Source organism: Rana temporaria, chromosome 4 (genome assembly GCF_905171775.1).
Source record: "Rana temporaria chromosome 4, aRanTem1.1, whole genome shotgun sequence".
Lineage (NCBI taxonomy): Eukaryota > Metazoa > Chordata > Amphibia > Anura > Ranidae > Rana > Rana temporaria.
Window position 1 is genome coordinate 144,119,119 of NC_053492.1, and position 17,993 is coordinate 144,137,111.

Sequence of the window (17,993 nt, forward strand, 5' to 3'; positions counted from 1 at the left end):
TTCAACTTTAAATGGTTAAAGTGACAATCAAATGTTCGATTAGGATCTGTGTTCAGCATTTATCAGCTGGAGCTGCAACAAAGCTTGCAGAAAGCTCTGCAAATGCTTTGTCAAAGGTTGCTGTTCACACTGCTCTTTTTACAAGCTGAGGCCTGTGTGAAACGGGCCTTAGAAAAGATACTATTTTATTCCTGAGGTACTATTTCATTATTTTTGTATACAAATATTTAAAGGGGTTGTAATTTTTTTTATAAATAACAAACATTATTCTAGGGGTCCCCAAGCAGCGCTCCTGGCTCCTCCCTGCATGGGGTGCCCCTCCGAGACCTGCATTCCAAGGGGACACTCATGTAGGCACGCTCCAGAGTCCTGCTGCTGCATCTATTGACACAGACAGCAGGACTCTGCCCAGCCCCCAGCTCCCGTGTCACTGTATTTGATTGACGGCAGCGGGAGCCAATGGCTGCTGCTTCTGCTATCAATCTATCCAATGAGGACCCGAGACAGCGGCTTGAGCTGCTGGGCTCGTTCTTGTAGCTGGAAAGATCGGGGTCGGGTAAGTTAAAACGGGAGCTCTGGGGGGCTGCTGCACTGCAGAGGTTTTTTCACCTTAATGCATAGAATGCGTTAAGATAAAAAACCTTGAGGGTTTGCAGACCCTTTTAATAAGAAGTTGGCTGCTTTATAGGTGGTTGTGTTACCCCTAAGGTAATCACGGTCCGTTTGAGCATAGAGAGTGGAGCTTTCTGCAGCTTGAATCTGCCATGTTCACAGGCTCTGGCAAAAAAATTACCATCTGTGAAATACACCCTTTGGGCCAGATCCACAAACAGCGGGCGCAATGTAACTTTTCCGATTTAAGTTACACCATCGCAAATTGCCCAAGTTAGTGCCCGATCCACAAAGCACTTACCTGGAAATTTGCGGCAGTGTATCCTAAATCAGTCTGGCGCAAGGCGGGCCAATTCAAATGGGGCGAGTCCCATTTAAATTAGGCGCGCTCCAGCACCGGACGTACTGCGCATGCTCCCGCTGCTATTTTCCCGACGTGCTTTGCGCGAAGTTACGTTGCGCCAAGGTTTTGTGAATCGTGACAGGTAAAAGAGTTGCGGCGGGAAAAATAAAAAATTTAAAAAAAATTGGACAGCGACGCGGGAAAGACGGGTATACTTTTACATGGTGTACTAACTTTACACTTTGTAAAAGGTACCCTATCTTTGCGACGGCAAACTAACGCGTACGGCGACTTCACAAAGGGAAAAACCTTTGTGGATCTCCGTAAGTGCTAATTTGCATACCCGACGCTGGTTTACGACGAAAAATGCCCCCAGCGGCGGCCGCGGTACTGCATCCTAAGATCCGACAGTGTAAAACAATTACACCTGTCGGATCTTAGGGATATCTATGCGTAACTGATTCTATGAATCAGCCGCATAGATAGAAACAGGGATACGACGGCGTATCAGTAGATACGCCGGCGTATCCCTTTTGTGGATCTGGCCCTATGAGTTTATTAAGTGATATAAAATAACAAATAAGCCACAATGGAACAAATAGATAAATTAAGCCGCGCTGCAAGATAAATGCATAAAAAAATGTGACATATAAATCCTAGATCCCGTGATATATGAACCAAGGGCAATCAATGAAGACTGGAAAACTTTCTCCTAAGTTCACAAATGATGTGACAAAGCAGACTGATGGACCCAGATGGTTAATACGCATCGCATGAAACCAGGATAAATTCCCTTCCCAGTGTCCATGTCACTGTTATTGTTGAAAACAGAAAAAAAATTGTGTAAATCGGTTTTCCACTTAAAAGTTCCGGAACACAGTTCTAAAGGCAAATCTTCAATAAGATGATCTACGGTGACTTCACATCAATAAACACCAAGGAAGAAGTGATGGGATAAGATAAAAAAAGATCCTCTACCTTTTACATCAATGCCGCTTACCAGCTAATTTGATCTCTTTTTAGGGAGATCGCATCCGCTTGTGGCTATTACCCCAGCCCTGGGTCTCTATGGTGAACAGCAGGCACTCCTGGTTCCTCTGCGCCAAAAATTCTCTGTATAATCTGTAATTAATGGTTCCCCATGTAGGTAAAAAAAGCTACCATAGTGTAATACTCCTCTGCCGCCAGATTCTGCATTGCCTTCTCACTATCTGGAAAAAAAATGTTTATGTTAGTAAAAAGGGCATTACATTTATTTTTTTAGAAAACATGTATATTTTATAAGAATATGGTTTTTTGTCTTCCCAGGTTGTCGATGACTCTCTCTGCTTAATTGCATTAGAAAACAATGGAGAAGATGATTCTAAATGTATGTAATCCTGCCTCTACTCGTTTTTGTTAAAACTTGTGTCCTATATGCTGCATGGTTGAACTATAAAGTTGATGTAAACCTGATTCATGAAATTTGAGCTGGGCACATATACCTGTAGTATTTTCTTATCTCTCTCCAAAGCACCATGTCACGTAGCTGTCTCGCTCCATAGCTCTGTTATTAGCTTGATAATTTCTCACACATTCTCTGAGAAGGGAGATAGATGTGTGTTGGGGAGGATGCTATAAATAGATTAGCAGTTGGCTTGTCTTCTAAGAGCCGAGCTCTGCACATTTCTTTCTTCCTTTCTTCCTTTGCCAATGATGAGAGGGGGTGAGTCTCGTCTCTCCTCCAATCAGCTGTCTTGGCTTCTATGCCAATAATCCACTACCAGTGCTAACTAGGAAGAGAAACATGTTGACACTATGTGCACTTTCTAAAGAATATATACAGATGAAGACAGCAGATGTATATGTAAAACTTATATTGGGAGATTTGTTTCATCCCTGTGCATCATCTAAAGGCTGTTCCCTTCACTGGGCATATGTGAGGGTTTACATCCACTTTAATTATTTTTGTTGCCATGGTTCAGCCAATCAAATTTGTTTGTCATATGAGTAATGTATTCATTCGGACTGCTAGGTGGTATTATTACACGGTTCCTATTGAATATTGCCTTGCAACCAAATGGCACTTAAGGTTTTATTTTTATTGTTTTTTTAAAACTGGAGTCTACAAATTCTATTAGAAAGTGGTCTTTGGGCATGCTTCCCTAATACTTTGCCTGTTTGTGTACACTTTTTTTTTTTTGCGGATCTGTTAGGTTTAGACGAAGATGCAGAAGATGAAGATTTATTTGAGACTGAGTTTCGACAGTACAAAAGAACTTATTACATGACAAAAATGGGAGTGGAGGTTGTGTCAGAGTGAGTATATGCAACTCTTAAATAGTACATATCAGTCTCACCCAGAACACTTGTCCCCTTGTATAACCTTTAGTGCTATGAGCTTTGTTATCTTTTGAGCTACAGTTATTTTATCACCACCCAAACTAGGTTCATACAGATGACAAGTAGAAGCAATATTATGCCTAGTGTAAAATAAAACATGTTTGTTGTATTTTTATTTCTTTAGAGGCCAAATAAGATGGTATTTGTACCACAGATATATATTTATCAATATGGGTTTAAAAAAAAAAAAAAACTGTCTCTGTAACCTGTTTCAACAAGCGTGGCTCTTCTGACAGCTGGAAATATGACCGTTTGAAATCTGGTTGGCAGTGGTGGCAACAGTGACGGGTTTTATTTAACACATAATCTTCCTTCATTCCCTTTCTTCCCTCACTTCCCTTTCCCTCTTTCCTTACTTCCCTTTTCCCTTCTCTCATTTGAAACTCCAACTCTCTTCTTTCACTGCTGAAGACCCCTATTTTGTTTTCTTGTTCTTTTTCTTCAATTTTTTTTTTTTTTATACAATACCCCCTAAACATATCATTTTCACTGCAGTCTTCTAGCAGATCTGGTAGAATTAGGGTCCTTCCTCAGCTGTGATGGGAGTCCACTTTCCTTCTGGACTGAACAGTGCTCAGGTAATGCCATGTGAGCACCACTTCGTCCTGGAGTACTGTAAGCCCAGACTACATGATGATCTACCCCAAGGGAGTGTTTCAGTGACAAGCAGGGCTGCCAATGGATAGAAATATGCTGTCATTCAACCTAAAAAAGGGACAGCAGTGTTGGAGAAAACTGGGTTTGGCCTTGGAGTGTAAAGGGAATATGTAGAGTTTGGCATTTTTTTGATACTTTAAAAAATAATAAAAGAATAGAAGAAAAAATAATAAAGAATAATTCATAAACTTTAATGTGTCCTCACTGCAGTGACTTCCACCCTTATCAAACTGCTCAGTATGAGGTTGTATCAAGACAAGGGGAGCTGAAAAGCAAGCTTAATGTTCTTAGCTTTGTGTTTTATCTAATCCATTGTGTTGGGGATCCCTTTGCCATTTATTAAGTATTTATTTTTCAGGTAAAAGTTGTACATACAATTTCTGCCTCCCACCCATTCCAGCACTGTTGCCTCCATTAGACTCGCCCATTCATTTTTGGTGCCAAGCTCCATGGTTCCTTCCTTTTTACTTATGCAGTGGTGTAGGGGCCAGAGGATGGGACCAGAGCAGTTGGAGCAAAATCTGGGTGCTCTTTCTGGAGTTGCCTTATGCCGCGTACACACGATCGGACATTCCGACAACAAAACCGTGGATTTTTTTTTACGACGGAATGTTGGCTCAAACTTGTGTTGCATACTTACTGCCACACAAATGTTGTTGGAAATTCCGAAAATCAGGAACGCGGTCATGTACAACACTACGTCAAGCCGAGAAAAATGAAGTTCAATGATTCAGAGCATGCGTCAAATTGATTTAGAGCATGCATAGGATTTTTGTGCGTCGAAATTGCATACAGACGATCGGAATTTCCGACAAGAGCGAAGTCCGATGGAGCATACACACGGTCAGAATATCCGACCAAAAGCTCACATCGAACATTTGTTGTCGGAAATTCTGATTGTGTGTACGCGGCATTAGTGTATTTACAATGGCTCCCTGCAGTATTGCACTGGACTATCGCTAGTGATGAACTGGCTGGCTATTGATGCTGACTGTCGCCTTCCCGGGCAAGTGCTGGTCTTCATTTTTTCTCAGTTATTTGTGCAGTTTGTCTGCTGTGCTCTTCTTCCTCCTTCATCACTCTTCTAATTCAACTCTTTCCCCATTATACATGGCATTGGTCAGTTTATCCAGGTAGTATGCCTGTTCAGTGGTTCCCCTGGGACCCTCTGTGCTGTTGTTTTTGTGCTTTTTCATTATTTGAATGCAAGAATTGAAACCTATGGACATACAGAGATTCATAAGTCTGAAATTAATATTTTTTTTATTACTCTACTTTAGTGAGTTTCTGGCCGACCAAGCTGAATGTTATGTCCAGGCTATACAGTGGATTTTGCACTATTACTACCATGGGGTCCAATCCTGGAGCTGGTGAGTGGAAAAAGTTTTATTCGGAGTGATTCAGCTTTTACATTCATGTATGTGTCTAGTACTCATAGGGAAAAAGCCCTAGTGTAGTCTCCATGGATATGTAGTATATTGGAATGTAGAGCTCTCTGGTCTGCTCATCTCATTGATGGAAGCACGCAGACATGAAGAGATTAACTCTCATTGTCTCTGCTCTGCCCTTATATTATGGAAGGGCTTATTCACTCTCTCTCAGAATATTCTATGCAGAGTATTTCACTGAAGTGAAAGGCGATTATGTTTTTGCATATTATGAAAATGCAATGAGCCGGTTCTGCCAGGATGGGTTTTAATAATGAAGTAACGTTCAGTGTTTTCACTGTTGCGTCTCTGAAGTGCTTAGATTTAACTGAAATAAAATTTCTTATGCTCTCTACTTATTGCAGAGCTATAACTTTTTACTTAACAAAGAAAAATGGCCACTCACATTTCTAACATCTCCTCCTAACAATGCTAGTTGCCTGGTTGTCATGCTGTTCATGAGTCTTTAGTATTCTGACGTTCAACAAGTGTGTAGGTCTGGAGTTCGGACTACTCTCACTTTGGTTGTCGCTTCCTTGTTCTGGGTCAGTGAAACCAGAGGGAGCCAGGTAACTAGCATTTTTTTTTTAAACCTGTTGGCTATGACAACTTCCACAGATCTCTCTGTAGAGGATGTTTTACTCCGTAAAGGTAGGTAGCAGCTGTTGAAAAAAAATGCTGTAGTATATATTTTGTACAGTGTATAGAAAGTTTTATGTGCAACGAGTGGGGGGGGGGGGGGGGGAATCATACGTTGCTGTGCTGTTATTTTGGTTCCAGTACTTTGGAAAGGACACCATTATCGGCTCTAAATGTTTAGCGCCAAAAAGCATCAAGCGCACACCCTGATCCCTAAATTTGGCTTGATTCGAGGAGGTAAAGGGTTTTTATTTAAAGAGGAACTGCAGTCTGCTCACATAATTTGCAGTTAATGTATAATAATGTGCGCAGTGAAATGTAATGTGTTGCGCAATTGCCATTTTTTTTTTACATAGGCACCCCAAGTCATAGGTTTATGTATGTGGGGAGGGTTTTAAACTTTTGAGCACAAATGTATTTGTTTACTCTGACTGTTGTTTTTTCCTCTTTCAAGGTATTACCCCTACCATTATGCACCATACTTATCTGATATTCAGAATATCAGTCACTTGAAACTGAAGTTTGATTTTGCAAAACCTTTCATGCCATTTGAACAGCTACTCGCTGTCTTACCTGCTGCTAGTAAAGATTTGCTGCCTCAGGCCTATCAGGTAACTGTTTTAAAAAAAAAATGGATTAAAAAAAACTGTCCACTGTCAACCCTAGTCTTGAGGTTTTTTTTAGTTTTTTTTTTTTTAACAAATGCATTTTTCCACAGAGCCTAATGATTGGTGAAGACTCTCCCATAATAGATTACTATCCCCAAGATTTTAAAACTGACCTCAATGGAAAACAACAGGAGTGGGAAGCGGTGGTATTGATTCCATTTATTGATGAGGTAAGTGTTTCTTAGGCATGTATTTTATCTCTATTGTGTGTGGATAGGATAGATATGTGTAGATAGATAGTTCAGAAGTGCAGAAAATGATGTCCGCGAATGCTCCCTGTGACATCCCCACTTACACGCATATATATATATAGATATGACTTGTGTCGCAATTGTATAGGCTATATTATAATTAAATGTTAAATAAAAAATTGCTTTCCATTTCTATCTGCAGTGCTGTAATTTTTTGTATTATCCAATGCAATATGGCAACCTGGAGACATTCTTTATGCAGCTGTTGTATAGAACTGCCCCAGAAACTTAATTTCCTACTTGCATGAATGAATGGCTCTCTGGTTTTTCCAGAAGTCCGCACTAAGATACAACACAACAAAACAACAAAAAAAGTCTGGCGCCAAATGACAGGATTCTATGTGATGAATTGGAAATGGACTACAAGGTGTAGAAAGTCCTGCCCCACCACAATAAGCAGCTATATGGTGAACACATCAGGAGTGATGTGATGGGAAACAAGTGCAAACAAGGAGACCATATATGAAGTGCTGAAATGAATAAGGGCATCAGTATCAAGGCAATGAATTGTAAAATGTCAATTTTATTGCCATTAAAACATTAAAAAATAACACAACATTCCTCCGTTGCCAGGATAGGAAATTAGCAGTCAACCAGCATATCTCTGCAGTTGGGGTGGAACAATACCAGTCCGATAACTAGGCAGTGGATAATACCTTTTAGCAGCATGCAGGATGCCAGATGACAGGAAGGCGAGCTGCAAAGGATGAAAGGAGGGGGAGAAAATCATCCAGATGGAGGTGGTGGGGTGACCCAATGGAGCGGATGACAGCCCAAAGCTACCGTGGATGGATCCCCGATGCACAGTACGGGTGCGCTCCCGTGTAAGCTGAGGCTTCCTGGGCGTGATGTCAAAACGCTACCAGGAAGTAAAAGCTGAAACGAGGCTTGGAGCCGAGGATGGCAATAGGCTTGCGCCGACCAATGTGGGAGCTCCACTGGAAGCTAGGACTGACAACTGCAAGGGACAGCTTAGCTGAGAATGGTTGGACGGAGGAAGGTGGAAGAAATGTAGTTCAGAACACAGTCATGACTACGCGTGTCGGGGCGTGGCCTTTCATCAGGTCATGTGACTATGTCAGCCGACAGGATATTTATAGGGAACCATGCATAAGGGTGACGATATTCTTAAAGTGAACCCAAAGACTTTCATCCAGTGCAGCAGACCCATATTTAAAAAAAAGGAAATGACATAAGCTCCCCATCCAGAGGGATGAAACTTATTATAAATGGATTATATTATAATAAATATAAATACAATCGTAATAGAAACAATAATAATACAAAAACCAAAGGGGGGGGGGGGGGGATACAAAGAAAACAGACTGGTCAAAAAACGAAGTCGGATAGGAATGTTGTTAATAAGCTTATAAATGCTAATGATAAGGACAAAAAACAAAAAAGACAGGAAATACAGCTAATAACAGCTCATAACTAGAGAGGTGAACACTATAAAGATTTTCAACCTTTCCACTCACCAACTTAATACAGCTGAACTATCCTTACTAGAGAAAGGGTTAGGCTTCTCACCTACCATAGGCCCAAACAAGTTTGGTTTATTTAAAGATCTTAATAGGTCTATTAGAAACTTGACCGTGAAAAGATTTTATGGGAAAGAACAAATGGCTTTCTCAAATAGTACGGCCCCTGAGGCCTCGGTTACCAACTCTAACACCTTTGATGAAAAGATTGAACAAGAAGCTTTAGCTGCCCTTATGGAATTATGGGATGATGGGTTGCCCAACCACATCCCCCTCGAGGGTTATTGTGCCCCTGAGGTGGTCCATACAGGCTTTAGACCCAAATCTACCTATTTTCCTTCAGCATGAGAGACCTATTATCAAGCCACGTATAGAGATCTTTTGAACTTATGCCATGATAAATCACCCAGCCGCCCCAATTTGTCCAGCGCTGAACATAAGCCCCTGAATGCACTAAAGAATGACCATTCATTGGTCATTAAACAAGCAGATAAAGGCGGTAGCCTTGTTATCCAAGATATTATTGACTATGAAAGCTCCATTGGGTCACCCCACCACCTCCATCTGGATGATTTTCTCCCCCTCCTTGCCACCGTGAGCAGAGCACAGCGCCAACGTGCGTTTCATCCTTTTGCAGCACGCCTTCCTGTCATCTGGCGTCCTGCATGCTGCTAAAAGGTATTATCCACTGCCTAGTTATCTGACTGGTATTGTTCCACCCCAACTGCAGAGATATGCTGGTTGACTGCTAATTTCCTATCCTGGCAACGGAGAAATGTTGTGTTATTTTTTTATGTTTTCATGGCAATAAAATTGACATTTTACTATTCATTGCCTTGATACTGATGCCCTTATTCATTTCAGCGCTTCATATATGGTCTCCTTGTTTGCACGCACTAAGATACAAGTAGATTTTTAGACAGCCTTTTCAATAGGAATTACTGTACAGTAAGTCCCCTACATACGAAACTTCGAGTTGCAAACTTTCAATAATGCGAACTGTGTCTGCACAGGGGGACCCACCGCCAGATGACACTGATCAGTGCTTGCAGCCTCTGGGGCAGATCCTCAAAGAAATTACGCGGTGTATCTGTTGATACGCCGCGTAATTTCAAATTTTGCGCGTCGTATCTTTGTTTTGGTATCCCCAAAACAAGATGCGACGGCATCTGTGTTAGATCCGTAAGGCGTACGTCTTCGTACGCCGTCGGGTCTTAGATGCAATTTTTCGGGTTCCGCTAGGTTGCGTTCCCGTAGTAATCCGCGTTGAGTATGCAAATTAGCTATTTCCGACGATCCACAAACGTACGACCGGCCGTCGCATTTTTTTACGTCGTTTCCGTTCGTCTTTTTCCGGCGTATAGTTAAAGCTGCTATATGGTGGCGTACTCAATGTTAAGTATGGCCGTCGTTCCCGCGTCTAATTTTGAAAATTTTACGTTGTTTGCGTAAGTCGTCCGTGAATGGGGCTGGCCGCCATTTACGTTCACGTTGAAAATAATGACGTCCTTGCGACGTCATTTGGAGCAATGCACCCTGGGAGTTTTTATGGACGGCGCATGCGCAGTTCGTTCGGTGCGGGGACGCGCTTCATTTAAATGAAACACGCCCCAATTTGAATTCCGCCGCGAGAGATACACTACGCCGCCGTAACTTGCGGCGCAAATTCGTTGAGGATTCAAACCAAAGCCAAGTAAGTTACAGCGGCGTAGCGTATCTTACATATGCGCCGGGCGCAGCGTATGTATGTGGATCTGCCCCTTTGTCTACAAGCACTGATCTTTGTTGGACTTACGAACAAGCTCCCGGAACTGAACTCGTTCCTAAGTACGGCACTTACTTTATATTTTTTGGTGAGATACTCCTTAAGGCAGGGATCTCAAACTGGCAGACCTTCAGCTGTTGAGAAACTACAAGTCCCATAAAGCAGTGCAGGGCTGACAGATACAAGCATGACTCCCACAGGCAGAGGCATGATGGGTAGTTTCGCAACCAGTTTGGGACCCCTGCCTTAAGGGTAATTTACTTCTAAAGGTATGCAGGCACTGCAGCTTTCCACATTAGAATGTTGAAAATGCTTAAACATACAGCTTTTTCTTAAGAACAGAAACACGTTGCATTCTGCTACAAAGTTTGTGTCTTTATCTTACTTGCCCACTGGTTTTAGTTCAAGATTTACGATTGTAAATCATTAACTATAAAGTGTTTTATAGAGAAATCTAGCAACCTTTGAGAAAAAAAATGTATTTAACCATGAACTGAGATTTTCTCTTTGTTGATCAGTACAGTTTACTGGGCTTCATGTATTCTTGCTTTCATATTCCTGCCATCATTTTCTAGCACAGATATACATTTTCTAGTGCTGATTTAAATCTGCTTACTTTTATGGAGCAGCAAAGGCAGATCTTTTTTAGACATTTTGGTAATCAAGGCTTGTTGATATATAAATCCACAAAGACTTTTATAGGTTTAAACAGATACAGAAGGGCCATGTGGGCCACATCAAACATAACCGCATGTACAAGGCATATACAACTGCAGTGTCAAGTATTTAGAACATGTCCAACAAAACTAGCAATAGTTACACAAAGTAATGAACAATGTGTCGTGAGACAAATTCCTGATGCTACAGGAGGGTTGTTAATCTTGAAGAGGAATAGCTCATGGGCGAAGTTGATAGTGAATGTCAGTCAGGAGAGAGTCTACTGCATGTTGGGGAGCTGACCGCTAAGGGGGTTACAAGCGGGGCTGTGCTAAAGTCAAGAGAAGGAGATGTGAAAAACGAAGATGGGGGGGGGGGGAGATAAAAGGGAGAAGAAGGAGCATTAAAAGAGAGGGAAAGGAGAATAACAAAAAGTGTGTGTTGAGGGGGGGTTTAAGCTAGCTTTAGGTGGCGTCTGAGAGGGCAGGCCGGGGTGGAAAGGTAAGGGGTAGATGGAGGATTTCCCCTGTGGGGTATAGTTATCCATCCCCTCCAACTTCCCCCCCTTGCGCCTGCCACCTGTAGGGAATTTGGTGGCTACCTAAACTTGACTGCCGTTAGTATAAGGGCTAGGGGGGGTATGCCCAAGTGGAAATTATCTCAAAGAAACATAGCTTTAAAGAGAGTTACCCATAAGTTAGGCGTATTTCGTTGTAGTTTGGAAGTAAGGCCAGCAAGACCAGATCTTTGTGAATTTTAAGAGGTTGTCATGTGATAAAGAAATCGGTTCTTCTATCTCTGCTATTTTGTGACGTCTAGAAAACCATTCCTGGATGGTCGGGGCTTGAGTGGAGCCCCAAAGCACTGACATGTAGAGCTTGGCTGCATTCGCCATGTGCATTGCCAGGGAATTAAGGCACAATCTCCTGCGGAGAGAAATGTGATGCAGAAGAAACTGGGCTGGAGTGAAGTCTAACATGTATACAGTGACTGAGGAGGTTATATGGTAGTTTGGTCCAGGGAGGTTGAAGGGTTGGATAGACCCTCTAGATATTGGCATACCTAGTTCTGAGCCACCTCTCCAGCATAAGTTGGACATGGAAGATGAGAATTGTGGATCCACACCCGGGGTTCTTTACCAGCGCAATTGTATCTTGCAGCCATTTTCCTGGACCGTTATGTTCACTGAGCCTTTATGGATGGATGGAAGTATGGATGCATTCCCAGTCCTCCTCAAATATGTCTAAAATCAAGTCTTTTTTCCAGGATAGGCGTGCATTTCCAGCTTTCATTGACTGATCACTAAATGAGGGTGCGCATATGTAGTTGAAAAACAAAATGTTGCAATTGGACATAGGTCCAGAAAGGAAACAATTTTCTTTGCATTAGGGAGGCCAGTGATGAGAAAAAAACGTTTGACCAATATCTGCTGGTGGGGCCAGATACCCGAAAGAAACTGTCTAGACATAAAGCTTAATATTTATTATACCTTTTGTAAAGCATACTGTATGTTTTAATCATCCTCTCCTGCAGACTCGCCTGCTAGAAGCCATGGAGGCCTGTAATAAGCAGCTGACTGAGGAAGAGAAGAATCGCAATAGACACAGCGAATGCTTCATGTACTGGTTTGAAAAGCAAGATGGCTTCAAATACAGCTCTCCCTGGCCAGAGAAATTTCAGAGCATCGAGTGCTGCCGGGCAAGGTAAAACTGAACTCATTATACAGTTGTGATTGAGAAGAACATTTATAAAGGTAAAGATGTACAATGCACCCGACAGTACAGACTTTTAGAGTCTTGTAAGGTGGACAAAAAGTTCCTCTAATTGTTGTGCATTTCACAGCTTCCTTCTTAAAAACCGAGGTTTTGATTGTCTTTTTTATCACAAATGAATAAACCCATGGGTTTTATTTATAGGAATATGTTTCAGGAATTGTGGGAATCGAATGTGGGAATTGTGATGAAACTTTGCAGATGTAAATCTGTTTTTGTTTTATGAAGACAATTTTATGTTGTGAGCTGAGAGTGTTTCCTTCTACTAGTGTATTTGTGTTGCCATTATCCTAAAATGTTATCTTACCTACGCTATATTGCTGAAAGTTTGTGGAGACCTGACTATTACACCTGCTAAGTCTTCAGTGTAGTATGTAGACTTTGGTTCAGATGTTTCACGTGAAGCATAGTCTTATTGCTACGACATACAAAGACCTTTTAGACACTTGAACACTTCCAACCTTGTAGGTATAGTTTAGAGAAGGGTCTTTTCTGTTCCAGCATTACTATGCCCTGGTCACAAAATTTGTGAACCAGTTTGGTTGGAGGAACTTCTGTGTCTTTTAATAGAGTTCTGTAATGTTTTATATTCCTATTGCACACGTTCCTGGTATAAGCTGGATACTTGTTCAAGTCACAAGGTAGATATTTGCCAGCACACAAAGGATCGGCATCCAAACAGGTAGTTTATTGCATGATCGCAACACAAGAAAAATGCAACGTTTCGGAGTCATGTGTCTGACGAAGGGGGTCCTGCATGACTCAGAAACGTTGCACTTTTCTTGTGTTGTTATCATGCAATAAACTACCAGTTTGGGTGTCAATCTGTGCTGATCCTTGGTGTGCTGGCAAAATATCTACCTTTAAGAGAGTCCTGACTCCAGCCCTATTAAATTAGATATACTAGAACACCAATTATGAGTCCGCTCTTCTCATTCAATATCAGTCCTTCACCTCAAATGTTCTTTTGGTTGAATGTCCACACTAACACACCACAACATCTTTGTTATGGACTAGGATGTTCAGCAAGCTTATATATGCGCAATGATCTGGTGTCTGAAAACGTTGGTCATTTAGTGGTGTTGTTATCTTGTTCCTCTTTTCTTGGCAGGAGTAAGAGTATTTCACTGGATGCATGGCACGTGGATATGGTTGATAACAAAATCACGAACGTGAACAAAAGCGCACTGTATTTTTGTGGCTTCCCAACTCTAAAGCACATCAAACACACGGTAAGTTGTCCTAACAAAATGGGCATTGTATTTGTCATGGTTTAGCCATTGTACAGCTAGACTAATCATCTTATTCCACGTATGTTAATGGGTGACTTGTAATAATGCTTTATTAGATGATGTTCATCTCCAGGCTTTTTCTTTACTCGTTATTTAGCAGGGGTGTTACTTGTGCAATTTCTACATTTAGCCTTGATTATGAAAAATCCGTTAACGGCAAGTTATGAATTTTATTTTTTTCAGTTCTCTCTGAAAAAAACAGGAGTGCAGGTTTTCCAGCAGTCTAGTAGAGGAGAAAATATGATATTGGAGATAGTGGTTGATGAAGACTCTAATAATATTGTAAGTATGTTTTGGTGTATATTAATCCAATCTAGTAGTTTGTTTTATTTTATTTTGATATGCAAAGTTACATTTATTTTTCCATGTGTCTTTTTTTTTTCTTTTTCTTTAGAACGTGGAATCTGTGGCTTCAGCAGTTCTTGGGAAATCTGTATTTGTCAACTGGCCCCACCTTGAAGAAGCACGCGTTGTTGCAGTGTCGGATGGAGATGTGAAGTATGTAAATATATTGCATTCAACAGCATAAGTATTTTTTCTGTCTGTTTGCAGTAGCAATTGTATAAGGCTAGGTTCACATCTGCACCTGTTTCCACAGGCGCAAACCACCCGCACAAAAAAATGCAGATGTGTGCGGGTGCCATTAATCCTATTGGCACTCGGTACACACTGGAAATCGCTCCCGCACTGAAAACCGCACTTGCGGTTAACGTGCGGGCTGCAATTCCAACAATGGAGCAGGAACCTTTTCCCTGCATTTCAGGAGGCTTGACAGCCCATTCAAATGGGCTGCGTGCCCATGCAAAATGTGGCTTGCAGAGCTGCATCAGTGTGAACCAGGCCTTATTCGAGTATAAATGATCTGTATCAATTGCTTATTATTTGTTAAACTATTACAGGCAGTCCTCGGGTTACAAATAAGATAGGGAATGTAGGTTTGTTAAGTTGAATCTGTTTGTAAGTCGAAACAGGTAAATTTTTTAAGTGTAGCTCCAGCCAAAAATTATATTTTTAAGCTTTTTGGATAGCATAGGGAAGGGTTAACACCCTGTAATGTTTGTTTTGCTGTCTGTGCCCCTGTTCAGAAGATTTCACCTCACTTTCAGTCCCAATGACAATTGGATTTTGAAAATTTGGGGTTGTTAAGGAAACATCGACTAGTGATAAAGCATCAGTGGAGACACCTTTTTCCCATAATAATTCTTACAGGAGAGAATTTCCCTTCCTAGGGGTAGATTTCCTCTTGCTTCCTGTCGTCTCCCTCCATTTGTAAGTCGGATGTTTGTAAGTAGGAGTTGTTTGTAAGTCGAATGTTTGTAAGTAGGGGACCGCCTGTAAACAGTTTAGCAAAGTTTTTCTAGAATTCCCCTGCCTCGTCAGTGGCAAAGAAAATGCATCTAAGAATTGTGGTTAGGTAGAGGATAGAAACGTGGTTGTTGCAGTGGTTTTAAATAAAGCAGCCTGTGGGCAATTGGTACCTTGTATAGTGTCCTTCATTTCTTAAAGGAGGCAGATCCAGGTGAACGCACTAGCCAATAGGAAGGTTCAGGGGACAAGATGGATTAGGCCACAGGCCGAATAAGGAATCTGTGTGGTTGATAACAGCATAATAGAACACCCTTGGGTTTTGGGGCTTTCATGATGGTCTAAAGATGCAGGTAGATATGTGAAGTTGCCTGCTTTAAAAATCTGAAAGTATTTGATAAGCACAAGGCAAAGGGTCTGCTTTAACATAGAAGAAGACTTTGACGCAAACAAAATATCTTGGCGCAGGAGGAGCCAATATCATATACAACCCCCAGCAGCACAATGCCCAGATGGGCAGGTTAAACATATAATCTAAAAAAACAGTACTTGGTGAAATGTCTCAATATTCAATCAAATTCCAAATATATCAATTGAATATACTGTATAATAAAATATTTTCTCATGGCATCCTCACCAGATGGGTAGACCCTTACTGGAACTGGGTCGAGTAAAGCTTGCAATGTCAAACCTGGCAATGGGGTTGATTTACGAAAGAAAAATATACTGTGCACTTGGAAGTGCAGCTGCTCAAGATCAGAGGGGAAGCTCTGCTGATTTCTATAATCCAGTCATGTGCAAGCAAATTTTTTTATTTTTTTCCTTGTGTGCGATTGAGTATTCTTTGCAACGTGAAGCATTGCCTCTTTTACTAAGCACTGGAGCAAGTGCATTTGCTATGTACAGTATATTTGCCTTTAGTAAATCAACCCCAATGTGTCTTGTTTAGATTTCATCCGCTTCCTCTCTTTGTTGTATTCTCGCCACATTCAGGTGCCATGTCTCATAAACAAAACCTTTTATAGTGTAGTATGCTATGAGTGACAATATCCCCACTTCATCTCAGTTTTGCTCACATTAATGCGACTAAAATATGCCTAAAATCCGTGCTCTTCCATGCAAGCCACTTTCCCCTTTGTTAATCTACCTTACCCAATAATTTAACTTTTGCGTGTCTCGTAAATCACTCCTCCTAAATCTTGCTTCAACTGTCCTTGTTATAATGAATAGTTCCCCCAAAATGTCAACATTTCTTAGTGTAGTATTTCTTTAAAAAAATATTTGTCAAAAATTGTTATTTAAAAAATGTGAGCAGAATATTTTTTTGGTAAATAATTAGACTATAATAAGAGAAGACTTTGGACTTTTACCTAATTTCTATTTCTTGTTTCTCAGCACAGTCCTCGGGTACCCCTAACGGGCTGTGTATTCCACGCCTTTTCATATAATTGCAGATGATTCCATGTCCCTGCTTCTTTTAAAGTGATACTAAAGTCACCTTTTTTTTTCTTTAAAAATAACAAACATGTTTTTCTTATCTACTGCAGTGGTTTTGCATGGAGCAGCCTGGATCCTCCTGTTCTTGCGTCCCTCGTTGGCGCTCCTGGCCTCTCCCTCCTGTTGAGTGCCCCCACAGCAAGCGGCTTTCTATGGGGGCACCTAAGCCGCAGTTCTATGTGTCCATTCAGACACAGAGCTGGCATTCGGCCCCACCCCCCCTCTCTCCTCATTGACTAACTTTCTTTGATTGACAGCAGCGGAAGCCAATAGCACCGCTGCTGTGTGTCAGCCGATTGGGAGGGATAGACCCAGGCGGCCGAGGCACTGGTGCACATCGCTGAATCGAGATGTGGCTCAGGTAAGTATTACAGGGGCCGTTGCACACAGATAAAAAACTTTCTTCCTTTACAACCACTTTAAACTGTAAGTGCTTCTGGAAAACATGACTTGTTATTGCTCTCCAAAGAAGAATTTGCAAAATACTGACCTAAAATTAGAAAACAGATTCAGGAAAGCTGGCTCTGGTTTAGATTTGTCTTAAAGGAGTACTCCAGAGCAATTTTTTTTTTAAAAATTAGCAACATCTTTAAAAAGTATATAAGAATGTAATTCACCTTCAGTGTCATATCTGCAGCAATCCCCGACTTTTCAGAAACCGGAAGTTCGGCCAGTCATTCCTGGCTATGAATTTCGTACCCCAGCTTGGTAACGAAACGTCATCTTTCTGCATCCTTCCCCCCGTCTGCTCCTGCCTCCTGTGTCCGCCCCTGGCTCCTGTGGGTCACTCCCACACTTTGAATATTCATTTCTCATTTGTTTGCACAGCCCTGATTCGCTGGGCTGTGCAAACTAGGGGGCGGGGGCGGTGGTGGGAGCGATCCACCTCGGATGTCAGTGACAGGCAGCCAGGGCTGGGCGGCTAGTTATTTTATTCCTGCACTGTCCAAAGAGCACCGTTATGTGATGCATGTGTTATGTGTGACGCAGCGCCGACACGACCCCCCCTCCCCCCCGCACGGCTGTCCGCTCTGACCAGGGCCGGCCTTTGCGGTGTGCGAGCTGTGCAGGGCAACATAGGGCGCCGTGCGGCCATCACAGATCGCAGCAAGCTCTGCCACCAGCACAGCGCCCGGCCACGAGTTGGACAGATCAGCAAGGAGATCGGAGCTTGAGAGCTCCAGAGAGAGAGAGAGAGATGAGCTGGGCGTATCACAGCCAGCTCTGACATCTCTCCCCTCCCCT

At 41.9% G+C, this 17,993-nt stretch overlaps 1 protein-coding gene across 1 annotated transcript in view; it reads left to right on the forward strand.

Annotated features, from left to right (window-relative positions):
- Positions 1 to 17,993, forward strand: part of XRN1 (5'-3' exoribonuclease 1) — a gene marked incomplete in the record, with an annotated part of 75,977 nt that overhangs the window by 27,436 nt on the left and 30,548 nt on the right. Inside the window, 9 exon segments of the mRNA XM_040349121.1 lie at positions 2,264 to 2,324; positions 3,151 to 3,253; positions 5,275 to 5,364; positions 6,515 to 6,671; positions 6,779 to 6,898; positions 12,416 to 12,585; positions 13,766 to 13,886; positions 14,130 to 14,228; positions 14,341 to 14,444. Of these exon segments, the coding sequence (XP_040205055.1) occupies positions 2,264 to 2,324; positions 3,151 to 3,253; positions 5,275 to 5,364; positions 6,515 to 6,671; positions 6,779 to 6,898; positions 12,416 to 12,585; positions 13,766 to 13,886; positions 14,130 to 14,228; positions 14,341 to 14,444 (1,025 nt within the window).